This window comes from Tasmannia lanceolata, unplaced genomic scaffold (genome assembly GCF_043159265.1).
Source record: "Tasmannia lanceolata isolate RefF3 unplaced genomic scaffold, GAP_Taslan_0.1 ptg000019l, whole genome shotgun sequence".
NCBI classification, from domain to species: domain Eukaryota; kingdom Viridiplantae; phylum Streptophyta; class Magnoliopsida; order Canellales; family Winteraceae; genus Tasmannia; species Tasmannia lanceolata.
Genome location: NW_027518696.1, coordinates 7218335 through 7245352, shown reverse-complemented (window position 1 = coordinate 7245352; position 27018 = coordinate 7218335). Strand labels below are relative to the sequence as shown.

Here is a 27018-nt window from a genome sequence, read left to right as displayed (position 1 = left end):
TTACAATCAAATTATATGAAATTGAAGCAATCCAACCATAATAAAGGGTTCATCATGCTACCAATTGCACCAAATTAAATCAATTTGATGAAGCCAGTTTGGCTCTGACCTGCTCCAATAAAGCATTACAAGCAATCAATTACTTGAATGTCTATCCTTTACATCATCCTACATGGCTTGTGATTGAGACAGAGTTGCCTGTGACTTCACTTCCGTAGTATCAGAGTCTCTAAGCAACGATTAATTCATGATGTTTCATCTGCATCAGGGTTAAATATTGCTAGCACGATCATGCTTTTTGTTCCATGTGGTATTACTCTGAATCCTACCACAGAAGATATATGTGGCTTCTGTTCTGTACCATGCCACAAGGGTGGTATGTGGCTTCTGTTCTAGGCCCTGTCAAAAGGATAAGTGTGACTGCAGTAACAAAGGCTGTAGATTTTCAAATGTTTTAAACATATGAATTGCTTTATGCAAATGAAGATTGCAAAAGTGTGTTAGATTTAATCATATATAAAATACTCATTCTTTTACAAAAGAAAAAGGATTTCCTTGAAAATCTCAATTTTGGATGTTCGATCTCACATACTTTATCTGTCTATTTAAGGTTGGTGATTACTTAGTCGGTTGTCTATGTTTACCTTGTTTCAGTTGATCAGTTGAGTTTGTTTGCTTTGAGGTTGGCAGAAGTACATAGAGAAGATTCTCAAAATATGGAAAAACTTAATTATTATTACTTGAGATTCATTGGCTACGAGCTTACTGTGATGATTGTAACTTCCTCATCCGAGAATACCACAATTTATTCTAGTTTATTTTGAGGAGTGGTTTGAGATCATGAATTTATGGATACCTTTAAGCTTCTTATGAAAATGGAGTTACTAGACTATCATGGATGTTATTTGGAATAGTTCCATTATGAAGTTTAAAATACAAATTGAGTGAGACAATGGGTATGTGGTTATTAGACTATCATGAAACCCTGTTCATGTATGCTCTAGGAGAGAATATTTTGATATGTTCCAAGAGACAAGGGCAGGTTAGTGTCTTAGGGTAATGGGTCTCTTGTGATGTCATGAGAATTGGGACTGTGAAGATCAAGATTTTCAACAAAGTGATTCGTACTTTGGGTGTTGTGGCGTATGTCTCAAAGATGCAAAAGAATCTCTTATCACTTGACCGATTGGACTCTAAAGGTTGCAGGTATTCAACTGCATGTGGATCCAAGAAAATCACACCCGACTACATGGTTCTGATGAAAAGAGAGAAGTGTGACAGATTATATCATTGGCTGGGGATGCGGTGACTAGTGTTCCTAAGATCTCGATGTTTAGTTGGAAATTGAGTGGTAGCACGTGCACGCATAGGGTCTCTTTCGCAGTAAGTGGAGGTAGGTTTCCAGGTTGCAGACGATGTTGAGAAGGTGACAATACCTAAGTGCATTGGGGAGGATGGATCAAGATCCCTCTCTTGGGTTGACTAATGAGTTAATGGGTTGGCAGCTACACATGTGCATTAGCTGTATTGATCGAGTCTGGAGAAGTTAGAACCATGTTGATTCGATAGTGTGTGGCTGGTACTTCAAAAGGCGAATGATGGTTTTCTGCGACATTGGACCGGTGGTGACATCAACGGAAAATCTTCGGGTGGTTAGAAAACAAGCCAAGGTAAAGATTGTTCAGAAAGTGTCTTCTTTCCTATTTGGAATGGAAAGTAAAATAGAAAAGTGGTACTTTTAGTTTTTTAGAAAACCAAGGTATAAAAGCTAGTCTGTTCACAAGAACAGTGTATGACGGCTAGGGCTTTTGAGACTGTATTTTTTGCTATTCATACTGTAAAAAGTCGATTACTCAATTGAATGGGAGATCAATGGATGATTGAATAATTTTGTATATATCAAAATAATAATAATAATGTTGTGGCATTCTTTATACTACCATTTGTCATTATATGATGCAACAACTAAAGGAGGCTGGAAAATAATATTAGACCCCCTTTTGTTTGTATTTACATAAAACTGACAGTATTCCCGCCATTTATTTTTCTTTTCCTCTCCATTTATTTATCTTTTCCTGAAAGTAACTAAAGGGGGCGAAATGATATTTTCTGGAGCCTTGGAAAAAAAACCCCAACCATCTGTGATGAATGCACAATAGTTTGAATTAAAATCTGATTCCAAAATGGCCAAATTTAATTTTCTAGAGAGGGAGGGAGAGAGAAAGAGAGATCTTTCAATCTCCAATATAAATGAAAGTAATTATAACCTAACTCACCTAGATCAAACTGCCATTTTAAAGCCATAGCGAACATTCAAGCCTTTCTCTGTCAATGGAGCGACAGCTCTTGACTGATATGATACTTCACCCAGACAATAACGAAAATCCAGTAAAAGAGCATACTCCTTGGACTACCTGGGGGGGTTTGTTACTGTCATGAAATTTTATAGAACATGAGTGAGAAATGATTTTGATTTCCACAAGACCAAATCTAGTTTTCCACATGGAAAGATGTATTACATTCAAAACATATGCACCCATCTCTTACTGAGACTGTCTCTGTACAAAGCTATCAAGAATGTGCCAGCCCACCATCATTGTTGTAATATGCGTCAGAGTGGATTAATGAGAGGCAACCACTACTCCTTGCTTCTCAAATCCTAAGGGAAGATTTGGGAGCAGAGAAAATTTTGATAAGTTAAACAGCATGGGCACCAACAGACTCGGCAAGTTCTTCCAACAGTTCCTTCTGCTCCATGGCAACACAAGACTGCAAGAAACAAACATTAGATTGCAGCAAAACCTCAAATTTCTTTAGCTCTTTTCCTTTTTAGCCAAACCGAAACCTCCTAACTCTAGTTCTTGGGCAAAGAAGGCAATGTTCCGTATAGGGATTCTTACAAACTATAAGTTTTATATAATAGGGATTTGCTAGCATTCATTGCAGAAGGTGGGCTTACTTTTCAGCAGATTTTGTCTTCATACATGAGGTGGCTGCCCTGACATGCAACAGCCCATCCGTGAAATTCCTTCTGCGGTGGACGCTAGCAAATCCCTTTATAATAACATTAATTTTTCATTAGTTCTTTCAATAAGTGGGCAAGACTGAAGAAGTGGGAGTTTTTCCAAAAAAATTACTTACACAAGGCAAGTATCTAGTTAAAACATTCATTGAAGTTCTTGATGTTTTAAATTCCTTCTTTATAGAAGGAAAAAAGATTTTAAGTCAAATCATAAAACACAAAAAGTTATATCGGTGATCCTAATAAAGATATATACCTGCACAGCTGTCTCAATATCACCGGAGAGAAAGGATGTGAGCTCAAAATTCGTCTTCAATCGGTGGTCGGTAACTCTATTATCCTATCAAAATAAAAAGGTGACAGGTTATGACATCCCCCACATGAAAATGACTAATATGTCTGCAGCACAAAAATAGTTCCAATTTTTTGCAAATTGACCATAATACCCTTCACAGTGCCTTTGTTTTTGCCTAGCTGCTACTAGGTAGATTAACTGCGTGAAATTAACCACTTTTAATCCACTAAAAATTTTCTTGTCAGTTGGGCCCAGGGTAGCTTTGAATGAATTCCCAATTAATCTATGAATTGAAAGCTGAGGCCTATCCTAAGAGACTACAAAGGTTATCTGCAATTTATAGAGATCTTAACAACAAAATAGACCATGCCATTAGTTTCGAAAGTTGGCCTGTTCTTTCAAAGTACCCATAACTGTTATAGTATTGCATTTTACAGACCTTGGCAATAACAATAGAGCATGTCATAAGTTTTCCATATTTGGTCCTTTCTTCAAGACACTCAATTGTGGCCCTGGTTAAATTAATAAACTCGAGGAAGAGTCCTAAATGTGGCCCTGGGTGGCCTAGTTTGTTAATGTTAAGAGGAAGAAAATAAGGTAATAATAATTAAAGCTCCTTGTAACACGTATTCTTGTTTTCTAGGTTCCATAATTACAACATCTGACATGATTCTTTCTCGTCTTGTATAAATTAAACGTACATGGCTGCTCATGGAAACAAGAAGGTAACTGGCTGATTCTGTAAGCTTTCTGAATCATCTCTTCACGGTGATTCATCAGTTAATTCTTAAAATTCAAGCCACTCCGAACATTTCTTTTTTTTTCTTTGAAAGGTGACTCCTAAAATTTCTCAATCCTCTATGATTTTGCTTATGAATAAGTAAGATGATAAAGCACTTAGAAGGGTATTGTGGTCAGCCACCAAGGTGACATGGTAATTTACATAAAGATTTTGATCGTCTTATAGAGGTTTTCAAAAGATTTCACTAGGATTGGGCGTAGCTAAACCAGCATAACAATTTAACATGTAAAAGAGAGAACCTTGTAATTGTACGTCCGGATCTTTTCTGAACGAGCACCAGTACCAACCTGCTCATTTCAGGAAAGACCATAAAACACATTTTCCCAATGAGTGCATCAAACTTTATTGTATCCAGAATCACTTTATGACAGAAAAGAAAAATAGAACACACTTAAAATAAATTTGGCAATTTAACTACATGTGCGTGAGAATAGAAACAAAGTGTCCAATCATACGAAATCATTCAATCATTTATGCCACTTATGGAATACATCCACGCACATCTTAAACAGTAACGCTACCACAAAGATTTAATATGTGATAAAAGCCACTGAGAATGAAAATATAAGTATTTTTGGTGCAATTCTTCCCTAACCACGTGCATGTATGTCAGTGGTCATTGAAGTAATAAAAATATTCGCAAAGTTCCCAGCTATAGCACGAATTATGGCACCACATTGTGAACTTATTGAAAGCTACTCGAACTCTTACATAAAGTTGGTTTCTCCATAAAAATTTGGCTTAAAACAGGTTTCCGTTGTGGTACAAATATCAAAGAAAAACACCACTATGCTGGGGAGGATAATTTCAGAAAGAAGCTCACGATATGATGTAGCTCTGATATATTATAGAGACAACCCAGCTCCGCTTCAAAGGAGAAAAGATAGAATTCAGCAAGTATGTTTACACCTTACACCAACTCCTATAATCATACGCATCCTTATCCAGAATTTTAAATAATGAAGAACTTAAGGACCACTAGTTTTGGGTAATCTCCAACTATGTTAAATCTTAGATGTTTCTTTCAAAGGTCCTATAAAACCTTCAATTAGACGACAAGCTCGTGCACCTAAGGTCAAAGAGTTCCAAAGCCTTTTGGCGGTGTTTAAGAACTTTTACATGGCGAAGAACTCGCCCAAGGTAAAACCAAGTCGATTAATGCAAGTCAATGTGGTCTTTGATTGACACAGGCAAGTCAAAGTGATAACAAATCAGGGCTGAAACCAAGTCAACTAGAGCATTAAATGATTGACTCGGAGGAGTTTTTAAGCAGTGCTTATTGCTGAACCTGCAAATAACAAGGGAACAGACTTTGAAATTTGGAAAATCACTGCCAAGTGTAAACGCTCCTTTGGTGTTCATAGTTAAAAAGTATTCATGATCCATTTCCATAACAGCAGTGTCTCATCACTGATTTGCCTAGTGTTAAGTAGAATTGCTTTTTCTTCCCAAACTGCACAATCAATGGAGACACGATTATTACTTTTTCTTCTGCCTTACTTTTGTTTTACCTTGAGAAACTAGGATCACAGAATGCCTCTAAAACTTGTATATTGAGTCTAGCTCCAATAGAAGAAATTGTTGCAGTACATTAAATTTCACGACATAGATTCTCATTCAGGAGACTCGGACTTGACTAGTAATAGAGTAGATAATTTATGATGATTTAGATACAAAATTGGCATCCAGAAGAGTTAATTTGTGGAAATTACAATGACTCAAAACCTAGCAAGTTCATCCAACATATGAGTGCATCTTTCTTAAGTCAATATGTCAAACCTGTAATTTCCGCTGATTTCGTATTGACTCTTGCTGCTCCCTTACTTTGATCTCATAGCTGCAACAATCAAATATATTGGCAAGGATATATCAGGAAGAACTTTTTTCCAAATCAATGTACAAAAACTGGAAATCAGAGGACCAAACCACACACCTGAAAATATGAAAAGATTTAGTTATGCAACTAGGGGCCTAAATCATCTTAGTGAGGAAAGTCTCAAAGTTTAGGCCTAGTGATAAAAAACTTGACCATGCAACCTAGATCATGATCAAAATCCAAGTTTTATCACATGTATTTCCAATTGTATATTCCATAATTTTTATCATGGCTAACATCGTTATTTTCATCGCATGTTGACAAGCAACACATCATTTACAAACTCCATAATATTTATTTTTATATTCTAGAACTGTTTTCTGGTTTATGATAATTATGGTAAGTTTTCTGTTTCATGCAAATATATCAGGTTTCTCTATTAGCTTCTGATCACACGTCCGGTTTACAAGCATTTTAATAATCTTCATGGAATTTATTGATTAAGAATTCATAATTTTGCTCGAACAATGCTTTTTTTAGGACAGGGTCCTAAGATCCATCAGTTGATATCTTGGTAACTTAACTAACTCTTATATGGTGTCATCGCCATTAATTTACAATGTACTAGATAATTAAGTAGGCTTGACTGGACAATTTTTAGCTTTTGAGAGAATTTATTGGCATGTGATGCAATTTAAATGAATAATCCATATGGTAAAAAAGACCAGATTAGAAATATTCAAATGAATGTAGACTTGGCTATTAAGATAATGGAAGATACATTGAAAGAAGATGGGGAATTGTGAAAAAAGAAGAAATACTATATTGAAAAGAATTAGACTCATACAAATGTATAATTGTATGGGGAGAGAAATTGACCTAGGCGTATAGTGGATAATTATACAGAAAAGAATTAGACAGAAAGGTGCTGCATCGACATAGACATGAACCACGAGGAGTACTCTTACATATAAATACATGCATGCAACATCTTCTCAAAGAAAATAGAATTCTTTGTCAACAAAAGGAATTCGTGAAACATTTTGCAATTATTAGTGCTTTGGAAACACAATTATCATATGATAGAGAAAAAAAATGAAGGTTGTAGCAGAAAATGTGAGAAATCTAACACCAGATTAGTTTGCATAGTTAAGGCCCCCTCCAAAATGGTGTACATTCCAGAAGAAATTGCATAGAATGCTCCAACGACAAAAGTTGAGTTAGGAGATGTCGATGCTAAAATTTTAGGGCATTATTGAGAGACAATGAGGAGGTTAAATGTGAAAATCCAGATTCCAACAATAGTGATGCTCCTAGTTGTTACAATGGAGAACTAGAGAGAAGCTATCTGCTATCAAATACAGGATTTCATTTTCATTAAGGCCACGTTTGGATACCTAATGTTTTTGTATTTGGATTTGGATTTGAATTTTGGATACAAAATACATCAATCATCTTCAAGCTCATGTTGTACGAGAGAGAGGGAGGGAGGGAGGGACGTCTTGCTGCTGCTGGTCAAGGAGCAGCGAGGGTGAAGGTACTTGCCACAACTATGGATTTCCAAATAATGTCTTGCAGAAAAGATTTGAAAATCAGTTCTTTTTTCATTGTTGTAGCTGATTTGGAAATTTAAGGATTTGATCCAGATCCAAATCTCAACTGCCAAATGTGAGAAATCCAAATCAAAATCTTGTGGGTATCCAAACGTGGCCTAGTTTGCAATGTGTTTGTAGTAATTTTCATTTTGAATGGTGATCAGTGCATTCTATCTACAACTACTTTTTTCTTTTGTTCTCATTTCTAAGGAGAGGAAAACAACTACAGATTCACAACCTTGCTCCTATGCCAAGGAGATCCAATTGATGAGAACTCCTGGAACAATAGTAGGAAGGGAGGCGCTTCTGCAGCCATGAATAGCGTTAACCATATAAATGGCTCCAAGGTCAGATCAACAGATGGATAGGAAAGATCTTCAAGAAAGTTGGCTATATCTTTTGGAGTGCATGAGGGCAAAACCACCGGAGATAATATTATCGATAAAGAAAAGGGAAATTATATTTAAACTCTCTCTCCAAAGGAAAGAAGGAATCTCAACCTAATCTTTTAAGAAGTTTGAAAGCCCTCGAGTTTTGGAAGTGTCAGCCTTGTCTTGAAATAATGGTCTCCCTCCCCTTTTGCCCCATGGGTTTGTTTTAGGACCTCTTTTTGTAAGGATGAATCTTCCAAAATGTGAGAAAAATGCTAAAGCATCAAAATACTCCTCCATTTTAACTTAATAACATGACAAAGCCACACAGGAAGGCAAGATGCATCCCTCCCTCCCGTGCCACTGAAAAAGCGAAAAATAGGAAACATAAAATTCTTGACATACTAGAGAAGTGCAGCTATAGAAAGCTTGTCACTCAGGCCTTCCTATCATTTACTCTATTCTCTCCATACAATGGTAACCGAGCAATTGAGGTTTTCCTCTACAGCAAAAGCCCAAGCCAGTAACAATGGAAGACCGCTTCCATAGAAAGATCCACTTCGATATGCCCAAAATTTCAAGTGGAAATTGTAAGAGAGAGAGAAGGTACTGAATTCACATCTTACTACTTTATACATAAAAAAATTTCTGTTTTAATATTTTTTTATTAGTTATTTAAAACATCATACTCATCACTGGTTCAATAGAACCAGCAGTTGAACCAGTTCCAACCGATCCAAAACCTTCACTGGTTCAGTCAACAAAAGTTAGGTTTTTGAAATATCATTATAGTTAGTATAAAATAATAAAGTTAAAAAGCTACAATTGCATCTATAGTATAACTATGTAACACCATAGTATATATTAAACATTAGCAGATTATACGCTAATGAATTATAGAAATATCAACATTCATAACATATGGGATAAATTGATTCCTAAGATGGGTGTGATTGCACTCCCCATAGAGAGGCAGAGGGTGGGATTGTACCCCATGTATGACTCCTAACTTGTGGATTCATGGTTTGTGGCCATAACTGAGCAGATTCGATTTCTAACGTATAGACAGACATGCCATTTCAAAAAAAAAGAACAGACATGCTTCACAACAGCGGATCCGAATCCCCTAACCAGACATTCCACTAAAAGTGGGTCACTCAACTCCAACCATAAGAGAAAAAAGAAGAGGTGGGGCCCCCAATCTTCATTCAGAAAGCCAACAGTTTAACAAACCAAATCTTCTCCCTCGCAATAACTCACACTTTAGCAGCTAATCTAAACAGCTCTCCCCAGCAATAACTCACAGTTTAGCTCGCAATAACTGAAGTGCACGATTCCGATTTTGAAGCTGAGATCTTTCTTCAGTACAAAAAATACGAATTCCCGTTGGTTTATGAAAAAGATCAACAGCTGTCTCCACCTTGTTGACATTCTGCCCTGCATGATGCACCCACTAGCATGAGATGAGCGGCTCAAAAATAGTAAAGACAAGTTGGAATGAATATAGAATGCGGTGAAAGCAAGAAATGGCAAAGAAGATTTCGATACCCTCATAAATTTCGTAAAAGAATCACGAGGCATATAATTCACTCGTAAAAAAATTCTTAGCTACCATTTAAAAAAAATCTGAGCAATCTTTTGGTGATTCGTACCTCCAGCACCACCAGCTCTTGCAGTTGTAAGTTCAATGTCTTTTGGATCAATTACCACCTCAACTTCATCAGCCTGAAGTCAAATAAAGCTTAAACCGTAAATGTGGAAGTAGAGGAACAACACGTTGGTGTAAAAGTAGTAACGAGAATTGTTGCAAACAATGGTAAGAAACTTAATTGTCAATTGATCATGCTTATATAGGAGGTATCACATCTAGAAGATAAATCATCTTTTAAGCGGTCAATGCCTTGTAGTAATCAAAAAAAAAAAATTATTTGTCCTCATAAGAAAATCCGCAAACAAGTAGAACATAAATGATCAATCAAGATAAACCCCAATGCATCGGCCAGCATCCTCTCAAAATGGAGGAAAGGAAGAAAAATGCAATAGAACAGATTCAAAATGTCCATAAAAATTACGAGCTTACAGTCAGAAACATAGATTAACTAGCAAGCTTCCAGCAATGACAACCCAAACTGTGTCCCAACTAATCTATAGAAGATGTGACTTGTGAGTGTAAAACCTTCTCGTGGCATAAACTATTATACAACACTAAGTATATAGTTGAGGATTTAGTTGCTAAGGTAATCACAAAAAGTTCATTTCAATGTGCATCCTATATTATTTTAAATTGGAAACCTGCGTTGTGTATAGCCTCCAAAGAACTTCAGTAGCGCTAACCAAAAACACAATTGCAAGAGTTTTTAATCGACTTCTCCCATCAAAGATAGCAGATCAAAATTGGCATCTTAAAAAAAAAAAATGCCAATAACAAAGAGAGATGCACATGATTTATATGTGAAATAAAATGTACCTCTGGCATAATTGCTACAGTTGCTGTTGATGTATGCACACGACCCTGTGCTTCTGTCTGAGGGACGCGTTGAACACGGTGAACACCGGACTCATACTTTAACTTACTATAGACACGACTTCCTTTAATTTCCATTACGTATGTCTTAAAGCCACCCTTTTCAGCCTGAAAAGTGAAAGTAACCTCCATGAATAAACTCGAGTCAGACAAAGATGTCGGAATCTCATAAAGTAGTAACATGAGTACCTCTGAACAAGAAATGGGAGTGCACTTCCAAGAATTACGCTCACTATACCTCTGGTACATGCGCACCTGAAGATACCACGAAAACCATCTCAAAGTATCAATTAACTTTAGTTCTCAGCAATCTAACTCAAGAAAAAGCTTAAGGGTTTGTTTGGATGCTTAAGCATTCTTTAGGGAAGTAAAGTCTATGGAAGGGGGGAGAGGGAGAGATAGAGAGAAAGTTAAAGAGAGAGAGGAGAGGAGGATTACCTATGAAATCTTGTCCTTTTGAGATATTTCATATGAAAAAAGAAGTGACGTCACATCACTAGACATGCAATTATTACACCTTTTTGCTGTCCGGTAATCTCTAAGGATTTGGGTGTTACTTTGGCAAACAAATACACCAAGGAATCCAAAAAATGCATTTTTTGCTTAGGGAATGCTTGAGGATCCCTTGCAATTGGCATCCAAATAAAGCCTAATGGAAGGGTTCAATAACCACACAATCAACAACAGCCACAGGGTGATTTGATAGATAGCTTAATTTTATTTTATATTTCAGAGCAGGAGTGTTGGGGATCTGGTAAGGAGCTTGGCTTTATGTGTGTCTTCGGTTTGGGGATGACTGAACATTAAGCTCTTGTAAACATTTTATAATGATACATACGAAAGAAATTACTACTCATTGGCCGCAGATTTTGCTTCTCTCTGAGTTTGGGAAGCCAGAAAGTATTATTGCTTCCAGATCACAAGATTTTTTCTCTACCCTTTCAACACCTGGGTCCTAAGGAGACTCCTAGAGAACTTCCAACCAGAAAGGCGGACCTAGCCTCCTAGGTATAAGATCATTATATCAGTAAGGAATCAACCTCCCATCCCATCAATGTTGCAAACCCCCTCCACACTCAATCAATCTCATTCCTACACCCACTATCACACTCGCCTGAGTTGACCGTCCACCCTGTGCCACTTCGAAGCACCTTAGAACAAATCTTAAATTTTTAGGTTGCTCTAGATGATATCCACAAAATATAGAAGTTTTTATCAGAGGTGTTAGATGCGTGGACCAAGATTACACAGGAATCAACAAGCCCATAAGCCTTCTCCACACCAATTCGTTATATGACAGCAACTTACCTTCCCTATTCCACAAGTCTAAACTCTAAACCAATCATCCACAACAAGAATCCATCAAGGATTCTCATCCCCTTTACAAACACTCCTTTTAACAGAGAAATAACCTCCAAAATACCTCCTTCATTCTCAAAGAGTGAATATTCGCAAGTAACCTATAAAAGCTACCACAACCTGATTAGACTAAAAATCCATTTTTAGAGATAGGAAGCATGTTAAGGCATTGATAACTCTTCTTTCCTTTTCACATACAAAAAAGATCCAAAGAAAAAGATAAGGAACTGTGAGATCGGATGGGTGTTAATAGAGATTGAATGGAGATCTTTGATTTTCTTCCCCCTTTGAGGGATCAAGTGTTGCAATCCTTCCTTCTTTGTTTTTCTTTTCTGTACTGACCACCTCTGTGTTGGGGTTTTCCGCCCTCTCTTTTAAATAAAATCTTTCATCGTTCAAACAAAAGAAAGTTCTAATACCATGAAAGAGTGCATTAGAATTAAATCAATTCAAAAGTTCATTTCGAGTGAGTTCAATCAGACCAAGATGTATATATAATATATACATAGGCCCAATCACATTTCCTGTGAGATGCACAGGGTTGGTAAACATTTTGCTAACACACATATTGGGTACAGATTGGATACAATGTATTCAATAAGAACAAATAATCAAGATAGCTATAAATGATATACAAACAGTATTTAAAAATAAAATCTTCAAAAACATGCAAAAGTAAAATATGGAGATGGAGTATACATTCCCACTGTTATTGTTTTCTATTTCCGGCCAAGTATATCCATAGCCACTTTCTTTAACTAACTCTATTATAAATAACGCTGCGAGCGTAATTAACTTTCTCATGAATAATGGTTGCAATGTGTGCTCGCGTGTGTGTGTGTGTGTGTGTGTGTGTGTGTGTGTGTGTGTGTGTGTGTGTGTGAGAGAGAGAGAGAGAGAGAGAGACGAGCGCGGGGGGGAGCGGTATGTTTTCAAAAGAGAATGAATGTTTCAAAAGAGAGTAAATTTGAGAGAGAGAGAGAGAGAGAGAGAGAGAGAGAGATTTTAGGTGAGGTAGATTTCACATTTCTCTAATTAACTCTTTTTTTAGGTAAGCTGGGATTTAACCAGTTGAGCTAGAGGCTCAAGCCACTCAACACCTTCTCTAATTAACTCCATGAAGAACAGTTGCAGTCTGTGTACTTATGAGAATGAAGAGAGAGATTCTAGGTAAAAGAGAGTGGACATTTTCATAAGAGAAATGAGAGAGAGAGAGAGATGGAGAAGAAGTTTTAGGTGAAATCAGAGGGTCGCCATTTCATATGAGAGACAGAGGGACTGCAGAAAATTAGAGAGGGATAGAGAGTCCCCACACAATAACTAATCAAAATTTTTGGAGAAATCCACAGAAAAAGATAGAAAAAATGAACGAAAAAGGGAACGTGTGTCAAACAAAGGTTTGGTGTACAAAACCTGACCCTTTCATCTTAGTATATTTAAAATTTGAGTGGAAGAGAGAGATGAGGGACAGACTTTACCAAATTAGAGAGTGAGGCCCCCCAGAATAATGAATAAAAAATTATGGAGGAAATCAAAGAAACAAGATAGGAAAAAATTGACGTGTCAAACAAAGGGTTTGATTTTAGGTGAGAGTCAGCATTTCATAAGAGTGAGAGAGTCAGCATTTCATGAGAGAGAGAGAGAGAGAGAGAGAGAGAGAGAGAGATAGAGAGAGAGAGACTCCATACAATAATCAATCAAAAATTCTGGAGAAAGTCAGAAAAAATGGGAAAAACAAACAAGTGTCAAACAAAAGGGTCAGAGGAAAAAGATGGGAAAAGAAACAGACGTGTTAAACAAAAGGGTTTAGTGTACAAAACATGACATATACTAATACTTATATATATATATATATATATATATATATATATATATATATATATATAGCAGTCTGCATGTATGTAAACACGGAAAGAGTAAATGACTTAAAAGCACCAACTAGTTTACATGGGAAACAAGAATATAACCATATTAAGATTTAAGAACCAAAAAATAAAAGAATGAATGAAAAACTGCCCGCTGAGTTCAAAGCAATTAATAGGTATATCTTATATGCAGAGAATACGAAAACAGGATAAATTATCCACAAAAACTTCATTTTGTTGGAGAACTTTTCAAGATTACATAACATGTTCCAAAGCACTGAGATATAAAATGCATTGAAAGCCATTTTTGGTGTATTTTATTAAGAAAATGAGAAAAGGATAACAAATTTCACACAAAGGAAAATGTTTTAATCTATTGTTTGGGACCATTAATTGCAGTATTCACCTAAGTCATGCAAAAATCATCTTTTAAATGTCCAGAAAAATGCCCGTATTATCTTTTATGACCATGGACTAGATTAAGCAATTTAAGGTTTAGTCTTATATTCCAGCAAGTCTAAGGCTCTTATTTATACTAGGGTTTAGTTCCTTCTTTTGTGTGTGTAATTATATTTCCTTCCTTGGGCATACAACTATCGTTTAATTCTAGGAAAATATGTATATTTTCATCAATGAAAAATGAAAGAGAGAGACCAATATCAATCAAGCAAAAGTAACAAGACATAAGAGAATATAAGACTCGGCTATCGATCAAGGTAATCTTAATCATCTAGTGTAACTAAAGGACAGTCCTAGGGTTTCCCTTTCAGTAGGTCAAAACTCATATTTACTCTCATAGTTTTTTTCTTGTTAATTTTTCCATCAGTTTTAAGGTTCATTGATTCATTCAACTCAAGCAAGTAAAACTCAACCAAATTAACTCACCCAAACCTCTAGGTAACTTTTGGGTTGAAACCAAGTTTGCAATCACGGATCAAAATATTAATATACATGGGTTCAAAAGAATCAATGCTCCTAAGTAGAGTAGAGACTTATATGGCATAATCCAACACGGCAACACCATGATTAGCAACGATAAAGAAACATGTACCTACAAGATCACCAGCCCATATCCCAGCCTCATCACCCCCGGTGCCTGCCCTCACTGTAAAAGAGGGAAAAAAATTTTGGTAGAGCTGTTTTGAGACAAAAATAGCTTTTGAGGAATCTTGCTTAACAGACCTAGGTCTGAGTAAAGAGTCATTTTAAGGCAACGCTTGAATTGAAGCATTGTCTTCAATTCAAGCATGTGACGTTCATTTTAAGGCAGCAAAACCACATACACTATATAATTTACTATTGACCATGTCATAATGTTGTTATTGATACATATGAGACAAGTATCATGTGATCAAGTGCACAACGTTGGCAACAATAATGGTAAGATAAGCTTAAACAGAGAGCTGCATCTCCAATTTAGATGCATGGTTTTAAATTTCGACCAAATCCGAAATTTCGGATTTCGGTCAACACCGAAACCGAAACGACCGAAATCCGAAATCCGAAATCATCGAAATGTACCAAATTTCAGTCGAAATCCCGGAAATTTTGGTAATTTCACCGAAATTTAGGAAAAAAATATTAATTTTTTAATCCTTTACCAAATTTCAGCCGAAATTACCGAAATTTTGGTAATTTTGGCCCAAAAACGACATTTCGAGCGCCCATTACAGAATTTTGGCCGAAATTTCGGTTTCGGTGAGGACCAAAATTGACCCCAAAACCGAAATTTAAAACCTTGTTTAGATGACGGCTCCAGTAAGTCATGACTTCATTGTAATAGAGTGAGGCATGCCCACTTTTTCTTTTCTTTTCTTTTCTTTTCTTTTCTTTTCTTTTTCTCCTTTTTTCTTTTTTTTTTGAAAGGTGAGGCATGCCCACCATCACATAGGGGAATCCTACCTACAATCGGTATGGACTGTCTACCTGTGAGGCCCCACCTTGCACCTCCAATGGGCCACAAAAGCATGCTGATCAGATGACACTATTCAATCAAGAGCTTGCAAATGGATGGTCACAAACGCAATATAAGTGACGGTTCATATTCAAAGGCCAACAATACATTCAATTGGATAGTTATTTTTACTCGATTGGCATGATATTTTAGACATTGTGGATCCAATGTTAAGAGCTACCAGATGGATATTCTGAATCAACAAACAGTGGGGCACACTATGTAATACTAGGCATGCCCCATTGTTTTATAAAGAGGTGGCCTCACTGGAGCGTTCCTCCTCCAATATGATGAAGTCCATAAGCATAACTGATAAGATAGCAATTTGATACCAGAACATATCCAAGGAACTATTTCTATACATGAACTACTTAGTCATTAGTAGGAAGAGTACATTCATTGATGAACGAGTTATAGAAAGAAAATATCTACCTTCAAGCAAGATATTTCGTGCATCTAGAGGGTCGCTTGGGAGCAATAATACCTATCAGAAAAATATAAATAGAATGAGAAAAAAAAAGCATCCAACAGAAGTGCTTAGAAATTTGAAATATTCTACAGAGTATGATGCTTCCAGGTGCACTGACAGAGAGAAGTAAAACTCAGATCACCACTCCTATCACCCCCGATGCATATTTGACTATTGATACCATGTTAGAAGAGAAGACCAACTGGTCATAATAGATCATAGAATCTAGCTATTTAACTGTCAAAAATAAACTTGCAAGAAAACAGCAGTATTAAGTATAGAAATGTCAACATAAACTAGAGAAAAAAATAATTTGAGAAAAAAAATGCTTCCACGTAATCATGATCTGTGTACAAATTTATAGCAGATCTGACATGGAAATTACTCTAATCCGTGGAAATATGTCTAATAAAACAAGCCTTAGTCAGATGTCCGAAACTGTGACCTAACTGGGACCTGATCACAACTAGGTTTGGAGAGAATTGAAGGATGTAACTCTGAACTCCAAAGTATTGTAAGATGAAATTATGATCCATTCTCAATTAAGAATTCCTATTGAGTACCAACTAAAAATTTTAAAGAACAAAAAATGTCCAAGAAAAAAAGAGAAGTGATTCGAAAGCATGTAGCCAGAATCCTACTTGCGAAAGCAACTCAAAATAATGTACTCCGAATGGGCTGCAGGATTCGTAATGGAAACAATAAAGGCTTCACATAGGAGGTCGGCGTGGCACTGCTCACCATGTGGACCTCATATTTGAGAAAATTGGAACCATGGGTCCATAAAACCATATCTATAGAACAAACTAAGTTTATCCACTATGTTTTGGACTAAAGTTTATCCACTATCATGCTCTATCATTAAGCTGAAAGAGGAAATACATAAAAGGAAGAGAAATACTTAAGCAATGGGACATGATTTGATACAAACTGATTCCTCACTGGAAGCGTAATTGAGCAGGTAATTCCAAAGAATGATAACTCAGCACTTAATAGAATTAAAAAAGCAGCACAAACCTACGATAGCAACATCAGTTAGTGAATCTACATTTATGTGTTGTGTATTTAATTATTGATGGTGCATCAAGTTTGTGATCCTGGGATTGGTATCAATGTGAGAGGAAATTGGCCACTTCATCACTGACATCAATCATATCTTTCAAAATTTTGATGCTTTAGTATATACCATAATAAATAAGAAAAAGGTCTAGGTAATATCTTTGGACAATCTAGAATTTCAGCCAGGTGAAGATCATCAGGATATTGATCTGTAGATACAAGAACCAACAATTAAAGAGTTTATATGGATACAAAAAATATAAACCAATTTCTCTAGGATTATATCAACCTGCAAATGCATCACATAAATACAGATCATAGCAATCACTACATGGTATGCAAGGCTTCAAAAAGAAAACCTCATTCCGTGCACAACACAACTTTTACTAATTTGACACCAAGTATCCTTAAAGGACATAGGATTGTTGAGGGATCCCAAAATAATCCATCAATAAGTCAAAAGAATACAAGAGTCTTCTTCTCAAACATTCTATCTTACGACAGTACAATTAGAAGAACCAATCACATGATAGCACAGTGATGGAATATTACCGTCTCAAAAATTGAAGGACAGTGCAATTAAACCCAACAAATAACTAACTAAAACTATCTATGGTGTGTGACGACATGAAAACTAAGGTCAAAACCTTCAGCTTCTCCTCAAGCTCTTTGAGTTGATTAGATAGTGTTTCAACTTCATAAGCAATCATTTCTGCCATATCCTGGTCATTGCCATCCTCTTTCGCTAAAGCTGTCAAAAAGATAAATCCAGCATTAACAAAGGCACTTCAGCCATTCTGAAATTAAAAGCAATACGAGGGGCATCAACCTTTTGTTTCTTCTCTTTGTTTCTCGCAATCCTTGAATCTCTTATAGATTGAAACTACCTGTTTTTTAAAAGTGTCATAGCATGAATTAGTGAAAGAAACATCATTGGAATGCTTCCCAAACACTTTCTCACATGAGAATTCTTTGCCATTCAGCAAACATATCTGAAAATGTATTGTTTTCTATCTACAATACCTCTTCAAGTTCTGCCATAGACTGTGCAAGCTTTTGGTATTCACCAGGATTTGAGACAACATCAGGATCTGCCAGCTTGACCTACAGTTAGCAACTTATAAGTTTCATTCTCATGCAATATTTGCAAGGCTATTGAAGGATATTTGCCAAAAGAAAATATTAAGAGACAAAAGAAGAGTGTGAAGATAATAATGTCACCTATGTCACAAATATCATTCTCGGGAATTTATCAGCAAGGGAAAATCTCGGGATATATTAATTATATTTTTATTTTTTGGGTTTATATTGGGAAAAAACAGTAAAATAAAATTATATAAAATATATATAAACTCAACTCAACTAAGCCTTTGTCCCAAACTAGTTGGGGTCGGCTAATGAATCCTTTAGAAAAATTTCATGAAGAAGGATTTAAAAATATATAAATTAAGAGAAAAACTTTAAAATATACAATATCGTAAAAATATCATGATATTATCACAGTAAATGAATATCTTTAAATTCTCGGGATTATTTCGGGATTTTGTCCTTGCAATAAAATTGCTATATTTTGAAACTATCGGAGATATTTGTGACATAGAATGTCACTACATGAATGCCTTCTGTCATTGACACAATATATTCTGCCACTCAAAGTAAGAGAAGGATTTCTAATGGCAATCAGCCACCATCATAAAAAAAGATAACCGTTTGGAGTGCCCAAAAAATACCCAGAAAACATGCTAACCAGTCTTATGTGCAGGTGTCTAGGGTGCAGTGGTCTAAATTATTATTCTATATTGTATTCACAGAATCAAGAGCGCGAGCCTTGGCGCAACGGTAAGGTTCTTCCATTGTGACCTAGTGGTCACGGGTTCGAGTCACGGAAACAGCCTCTCTACAAAGCAGGGGTAAGGCTGCGTACATCTAGCCCTCACCAGACCCCGCAATGACGGGAGCCTCGTGCACTAGGCCGCCCTTTTTTATTATATTGACGGAATCAAATGGCTCTGTGGTGCAATTCCCCTGCCCTTTCATTCAAAGAACATTGATTTTTCCATTCAATTAGTTATCAAGTTTTAATTTGTAGTTTTTGAATTCATCAAGGCTTTGGGCTGTCAATGCAATAAATTCATAAATTGACATACATAAATTTCAGGTCCCGGATAGCCACGGATGAAGTTATAAAATAAGTTATGTTTCTTCTAGTTGTTGCACACTTGTACTCACGGAGTTCACATATATAACTGAATGAGAGATTTCAAAAAGTCATTGGATATCAGCCTTTTTGGAAGGACATCTGGTCATTTTGCACCTTGAACATGATTTCGTCTAGTACTAGATTAGAGAAATTTCGTCTAGTAGTATGACAAGAATAACAAGATGACAATAAAGTCAATCAACTTTACCAAGAAAAGATCAATGCACTAATTATCGACAAGACAGCAAGCTTTGGACCATCATGACCAGCTTAACAAATGAGCGAGCGAAAGGAGAAAATGTATGTAGCTTTTACAAACCAAGTTCATGAAGCAAATGAATAAATACCGAGATATCAAACAATGATTGTTAGCATCGCTGTGCTATTCAAAAGCATAGAGGTATTGCAACAACGAGCTTTAATATCTATCTAATTCATATAAGAATGCCAACAATAAATCAATGCTCAAAGATAATGGAACAATGGTTGTTAACATCTATGTAATATTGAAAAGTATACCGACAACTCTTTCCATGTCCTCTCAGCAGAATCCAACTTTGATATCAGAAATGGTTCCTACATTAAACCAAAAAAGAAAAAGAAAAAGTAAACCTTGAGATAAGTAATAAATGATTGAGAAATTATGTTGAAAATGTCTATTCATGTACTTGTTGTGTACTTAAATGTCTATGTAAATTTCAAATGAGTATAGCATGATAGTCTATGACATGCAAGTTACTTAACATGTAACAAACTATGCAAGGGAATGCTATAGCCATTCACATGCATGAAAAAACATGTGATCTACGACATTCATTGGTGCAGCCGTGCAGGGAATGGGACCACTTGATAGCATCCGTGAATTGGTAACGGAACCCTGATGCTAGAATTTCTCAATGATTTCAACAGATCATGCATTGTCAATAAGGTGTGATGTTAGCTTTTTTCAACTGTGACATATAAAACCTTGTCCTTCTTTTGCAAAATATCACCACAAGGAAACTGTTTCTTGGCATCAAATCATAAAACATGCTAAGCTTATGTTTTCTCTAAGCAATAAAATAGAGACTTTAGCATTCAAATATCTGGGGCATTGGTTTCCACAAAGAATGGCCGCGCATTGTGCATACAATTTAACTCTACATTTCCAACACCAGTCACTTGAAACTTCACTGTGATGATACATAGAAAAGCATTTTTGGAATCATTGTTGGAGATTAACTCTAGTCCACGACTTGCATGCAAAAATGATCATGCCATAGTTTCCCACAGAAAGGGGGGGTTTACTTTAAAAAACCCACTAAAATAACTATTCACACACCATTCAAAAAAAATAACTATTCACATGCTAACACACACTAGACAGAACTATATTGGCATGAAGCAAACCAAATGACACACAAGGATGTTTTATTTCACACCATTTCCACTGAAACCAAAACGAAATGACCAAAATATTTCCATTTCCATCCCCACTGAAACGCATAACAAAACCAAAACTGTAAGGTGGTTTTTTTAGTGTGCTGCTGCTTATTCTAGCACTTCCTGAAGTTTCATCTTAAATGTCCATCTTTGCATATGTTTTCGTACATTTCCGTAATTTTACAGGATTTCCACCAAAATTTCCATCCAAGACCAACATGTTTCCATTTCCGTCATGACCAAAACGCATGCCAAAATCAAAACCTGAAACCTTGGACGAGGGCGAGGCCAAGGTAAAACCGTAAAATGGAGCTGACTCAGACGTTTCAACGATTGACTCGGGAGCGTTTAAACAGTGGTTTGGATCACAATACACATGTCCGTGCGTACGGTGGAGATGGGGTGAAGGATCTCATGACACATAAATATGGATACCATGAATAGCATGACTTAGCCTTATGATGGGAACCATCACCGACTATATTCAAGCAAGGAAATCATCACTATGAGCTTTCAAAGGCTCTAGGATCAGGTGGGGTCCACTGAGCACACTAAACCATTCCCCGTTCTCGAAAATTGCACTAAGGGGAAATTCCGTAATTTTTATAGTTGACATGGTCAAACTATCATACATGAGGGTTTTCTCTTTTGGTTTTTCGAGAAAAGAGATGTGGCCCACCAAGGATCTCACATGGAGCCTAGAGTTAAGAGTTACTATTTTAATTGTTTAAGAGGTTGGTATAGTAGTTACTAAACTAGCATTTTTATGTCCCGACTTCTCATCTTAAATCTTCTTTCGTCTTCTTCGTCTTCACAACTACCACACCCTAATTCATCTTTTCTTTATTTCCGTGTGTATTGGATGAATTCTAGATCTGGAATCAATTCTATTACAAACCTTAATTCCCAAGAATGGTTGTTGATCTCTTCTTTATCAAAATTTAGAGTTCAGAGTTACTATTTTAATTGTTTAAGAGGTTGGTAAAGTAGTTACTAATTTGAGTCGGGTACGTTGATGGGACTCCAACTGGCGTTTTTATATCCCGACTTCTCATCTTAAATCTTCTTTCGTCTTCACAACTACCACACCCTAATTCCTCTTTTCTTTATTTCCGTGTGTATTGGATGAATTCTAGATCTGGAATCAATTCTATTACAAACCTTAATTCCCAAGAATGGTTGTTGATCTCTTCTTTATCAAAATTTGGAATTGATACTAGCTTCATAAAGATTGAAACTGGACTTTTCTGAATTTCTAGACCATTGATTTACAAAACAGTTCAGTGAAAGCTGCAGATCTGTCACGTGAAACCTACGGTTGTAAGAGGATTTGGGCGTTTCTTTTTCTCCTTCGTAATTCCTTTTATTTTCTCTTATAATGAGAATCGGTTCTTGCGCCACAGATGCAGGCATCTTTGCCGAACCATGTATATCTTTATATTCTTGTGTGTGTGTGTGTGTGTGTTGCGTTCCTCCATCCTCTTCATGTTTTATTTAATGAGGGATGTGTGTGGGTGTGGATTTCATTGTAAAATTTTGGTTTTTCTTGGCCGATTTGACTAACGAGTGTGGTTTTACACGATGACAATAAAAGCTTCATATTGTCAATTCCGTATTGAGAAGTTTGACGGGCGTGGTAGTTTTATGCTATGGCATAAACGGTGAAGCACATTCATCGGGACCTAAATTTGGCATTGAAGGAAAAGGATGATAAGTTGGGGAAGATGCAGCATGACGAGTGGGAGGGCATTGAGTCGAAGGGCATCAGCACAATTTGATTGTCTGTCAAATACTGATATGTAGGAATATTGAACCCCAGAATTATCAGAAAAGATGAAGAAGATCAATATGACAAATAGCTTGACCAACAAGTTGTATCGAAAGCATCAGTTGTACGAGCTAAAGATGCAGGTTGGCAGGAATCTTGTAGAAACATTTGAGTGTATTCAATAGGATCTTATATTAGCTAGACAAAGTTGAATGTCAAGATGGAGGAAGAAGATAATGTCAAATTGCTTCTTACCTCAATTCTTGATTCATACGACGATCTAGTGACTACCTTACTGTTTGAAAAAAGAAACAAAGAAGCTGAAAGAGGTCATGCCACCACCGCCTATCTAACGAGATTAGGAAGGAATTAAATCCTGAGGGCGGTCAAAATCAGGAGTTGATTACTCGATGAGAGAATCGAATAGGAATATTGTCTTATACGAGATCCAGGAGGCAAGTCGAGATACAGAATCAATGGGAAAGGCATACAATGTTTTCGTTTTAAGAAAGGAGGGGAGGTGTAGTTTCCTAGGGTAACAGATTTTTTTGTGATGTCAGGGCATTGGTAGGGTAAGGATCAAGATATTTGATGAAGTGGTTCACACTTAGGTGGGGTGGCGCATATCATAAGATGCGAGTGAATCTAATATCCCTTAGTCGTTTGGACCCACGGGTTACAGGAATTCAGTTGTGGGCTGCAGATGGTGACATGAAAATCACATGACTACGTAGTTCTCATGAAGAGAGAGAAGTGAGGTGGTGTGTATTGTCAGGTGAGGAATGCGGCGTCCAACAGTATTTGTATGACCTTGATGAGCTTCTGTAAACGAAGTGTGTGAAGTCATAAGGCCTTGTGTGGGGTCTCTTCTACAGCTGGGTTGAAGGCATGTGTGAATGGTTTTCATATTGAAGACAGTGGTGAGGTGCGGTTCTTCAGATGGGAGAGGACATATATAGTCCCTCTCTGGAGTTGACTGGATGAGTTAACTCGAGGGAGCTACACATGTATTGATCGTGTTGATCGAATTTGGTAGACTCATAACCAGATTGATTTGATGGTGTGTGTAGTTAATGCTTCTTAAAACCAAAGGTTTTTTGCAATGACAGCAACAAGTGGAGATGCCAACAAGAAATCTTCAAATTTGTTGTGAAAACAAGCCAAGGTGGACACGATTGAGGCAGATCAACTCACTAAAACTAGGGTGGAGTGATTGTTTCTGTAGTTGTTTGATTTTATTCGTCCTTGATTTTTATTTTTTTTCTTTTTGCTTTGTTATCTTTATCTTTTCTCTCCGGTCATGAATTTTCTTCCTTCTAGATTCCTAGTTTAAATAATTGTCGTTCAAATAAAAAATCAACGTGGAGATTATAGTGATTTTTCTTATTTCTCTACTTCACATGTTTCCTAAGTGATAAATACAGGAAACAGCTGGGGTTCTCTTTCTAGATTCCTAGTTTAAATGGGAAAGGGTGAGAGGTGTTGTAATCTTAGGATTTTCTATTTTTTATTTTTCTAATTAGGAGAGAGATTGGAAAAGGATTAGAGATAGTGTTTTTCACAGTGAGAAAGAGAGTAGGGATAATGTTTGTAAGGGGATTTTAGGGTTTCTTTTTTCTCCGTTGTAATTACTTGTATATTTTCTCTTATAGTTATCGCCCCATGGACGTAGGCATCATTGCTGAACCACATACATCTCTATGCTCTTGTGTGTGTGCTGCATTTTCCGTCATTTTGTTATTTCATTTATTGCGGTGCGAGCGTGAATTTCGTTGTAAAATCACAATTACCAATCAGAAAACAGGTTAAGCTTGAAAAAAAATATATAACTAATAACCCATCACAAGTACCCATCAGAAAAAACAGGTTCAGAATTTCTGCGAAACCATGAGATTGAAAAAGAATTTCTCTACACATGGACAGACTAAATGTTTCCTTACTGAAGACAACTGACTTCAATCATATAGAGAACTATTACAAGGGTTTGAGATTTTACCATCAAAGAATAGGCTACACACAATAGCAGAGTATATTAATCGAGATATAATCTCTAACCATAAGCAGAAAATTCATAGAAGAAAACACTGTTTCTGAGATTTCAGTATATATTGAACTAAACGAAAATTACCGCCGTGCAAACGATCCTTGGAGGTTTGAAGGTGGGAAAAGGGCGAGAGATGAAAGATTTTCTGCTTCTGTTGTTGAAGATAACAGGTGGAATTCCATATTGCTTTGTGGTGGTGGGAATTCGAGATATAAAGCTTGTGAATAGACTTTCCATTTTCCTTTCAGCTAGGGTTTTGAGACAGAGAAGAACGAGTGGTGCTGTTCTCTCATCTCTGCCTGGGATAATATGAAAAGCGGGAGGGGGGTGCGGATATAAAAAAATTAGGGGGCGGAAAAGAGGCCATAACGGTCAGATTGATCTGAGATCTAATGATTTAAATTTCCATGATTTGGGCCCTACCAGGATGGGCCTTGGGTCAATTTGAATGAATTAGAGAATCCTAACCATCCAATTTGTAGTCTTAAGCAAAGTGGTTAGTAACAAATGAAAGATTATTAAAGGATTTATATTATAGATGGACTGGTAAGACTGATCTGGTCTTGAAGGAAAATGAAGGCAGATGTGATTGGTGATCTGGACCGTTGATGTTATGAGCCAAGAAAAAGAGTGACCCAATAGATCTAGGTCCCATGCCAAATGGAAATCTCTTTCGGAAACTTAAGACTTGCAAAAATCAACGGCTTAAAGACATCTTAAAGGTGGTCTTGTTCACTGTGCTTGATCGAAGGCCTGGGATCATCCAATGAGGTTGGCTGGGCAATAAGCTATAAGCCATGAAATAAATTTCAAATACGTATTGAAACGTTTTCCTTAAAAAAATGGTGTTTTTTGCCTTAGAAGTTTTGAACATAGTATTAAACAATGAACCTACACAATGCATTTTTTTAAAACAAAGTGCGGGTTAAAATGGCTTTAACTATAGGTTTGATGATATTAGAATCTTAAAATGGCATCTTTAGAGACCCTTTAAGAGAAGCTAATTGTACTAAGAATGATATGAGAAGCTAATTCTATAACCGGCTCCATACTTGGCGACCAAAGTGTGGAACACATAAAAAAATCAGATTTTTACATTAGGCCATGTTTTAGCCAGGAACCATTGAATATTAGCTTACCAAGGGTTCTGACGAGAGGGGAGAGGGGAGAGGAGAGAGGGCACTAATGAAGCGAATGGTAAGTGGCAGCAAAATATGTAAAAGAAAAACTCTGTTCAAAATTTAGTTCTTAGTTTCTCTATTTTGGAGGAACTTCCCATACCTACCTCACTAATGCCGTCTTAATTCTCTCCCTCTCCCACCACCCGATAAACTACGCAACAGAGAACAGCGACCTCAGATAAAAATGAATAAGACAAAAACTATCAAAAAGTTTGGCCAATAAGAGCTTCTGGACAACAATGCTAAAGTCATCTCTTCGCCTAGATGATCAACCCAACGTGTGTCATAAGTCTCTTTCAACAGAGCCCTCTGCAATCCCGGTGCAACTCGGGCGGGATCAACCTGGAAAAATTAAAAATAAAAGTCGGTTCGGGTTCGGTTTCGGGTTCGGGTTGAGGGTTTGGGCATCGTGACCCAAGTCAAACCCAACATTTTTTGTATCAATTTTTTATATTTTTTTGTAAGCTTAAAAACTAGGACCGGGTCAGGTTGAACTCGGGTCGGGTTTGGGTTGGGGAAAAAGGTTCCTTGGGATCGGATCGGTTGAAACTCATCAGGTTGGAAATCAGGACGTGTTGGGTTCCGGTCAGACCCAACCTGACCCGAGTTGCACCCCTAGCAATCTCCCACTCCCACTACTAGGAAAATACACTCGGCCCACTTTGGCATAGAGAACACACCGTCATCTGCCCACAATCGAGGAGCTGTGAGCCTGTGGCTATTCTCTCATAACAAAGTGAGCCGTGAAATTGCGTCTCGAGAAATTGCCTCGCAAATCCATTTATTTTGTAAGGATGGCGACCCCCTTTATAGAATTTACCAAAGATATCCAAAACTAAAATCTCAGCTATAAAAATCTGAGAATTTCTTACTCCATCTAAAGACGTGCAGCGCCTTGAGCCCCTGGTTCCCCTTAGACATGCATTTTAGTTCAGCTAGCATTCCGTGTCTTGTAAACGTTGATTTGGTAGACAAATAGGACAAATTGACATGGGTGGAAGTGACTAAATTAGAGCGCAATGCCAGACTTCTTACCATTACCACTACTAATACTACTCCGAGAAATGATAAAATGAAGGGCGCCCCGGCAAAAAACCATCTACAAAAGTGGTCCTGCTAAAGATAATGCATTTTTTTGTTATTTTCATGTTATAATGAACTTTGTTGAGATGGAACAATTGAGGAGCCCATGTGTAGGTGGTTTTTGCCAGGGCACTTGGTATTTGTAATAGTTTACGACTCTGGTTATTAAAATTGGGTAGGACCCAAATG

General features: G+C 36.8%; 1 protein-coding gene across 4 annotated transcripts; it reads right to left on the bottom strand.

Moving 5' to 3' along the window:
* APG3 (Peptide chain release factor 1) lies at positions 1-24886 on the bottom strand. 4 transcript variants are annotated; one of them, XR_013236758.1, is made up of 18 exons: positions 24650-24886; positions 19851-19907; positions 18155-18235; positions 17961-18018; positions 17779-17882; positions 16036-16087; positions 14705-14754; positions 10615-10680; positions 10369-10533; positions 9554-9626; positions 9206-9338; positions 5899-5956; positions 4359-4406; positions 3279-3362; positions 2960-3054; positions 2520-2769; positions 2277-2410; positions 1-399 (listed from the first exon to the last, which is right to left on the bottom strand). XR_013236758.1 is itself a non-coding variant. In XM_077361626.1 (16 exons), the coding sequence occupies exons 1-16, from the start codon at positions 24800-24802 to the stop codon at positions 2622-2624; spliced, it is 1425 nt and encodes a 474-aa protein (XP_077217741.1). In that variant the 5' UTR covers positions 24803-24886; the 3' UTR covers positions 2456-2621. The 4 variants fall into 4 exon arrangements, 2 of the variants coding, with proteins under 2 accessions (XP_077217741.1, XP_077217742.1); XR_013236759.1 differs by having other exon boundaries at positions 2548-2769; XM_077361626.1 differs by lacking the exons at positions 1-399; positions 2277-2410 and having other exon boundaries at positions 2456-2769.
* Between the last annotated feature and the right edge of the window lie 2132 nt (positions 24887-27018).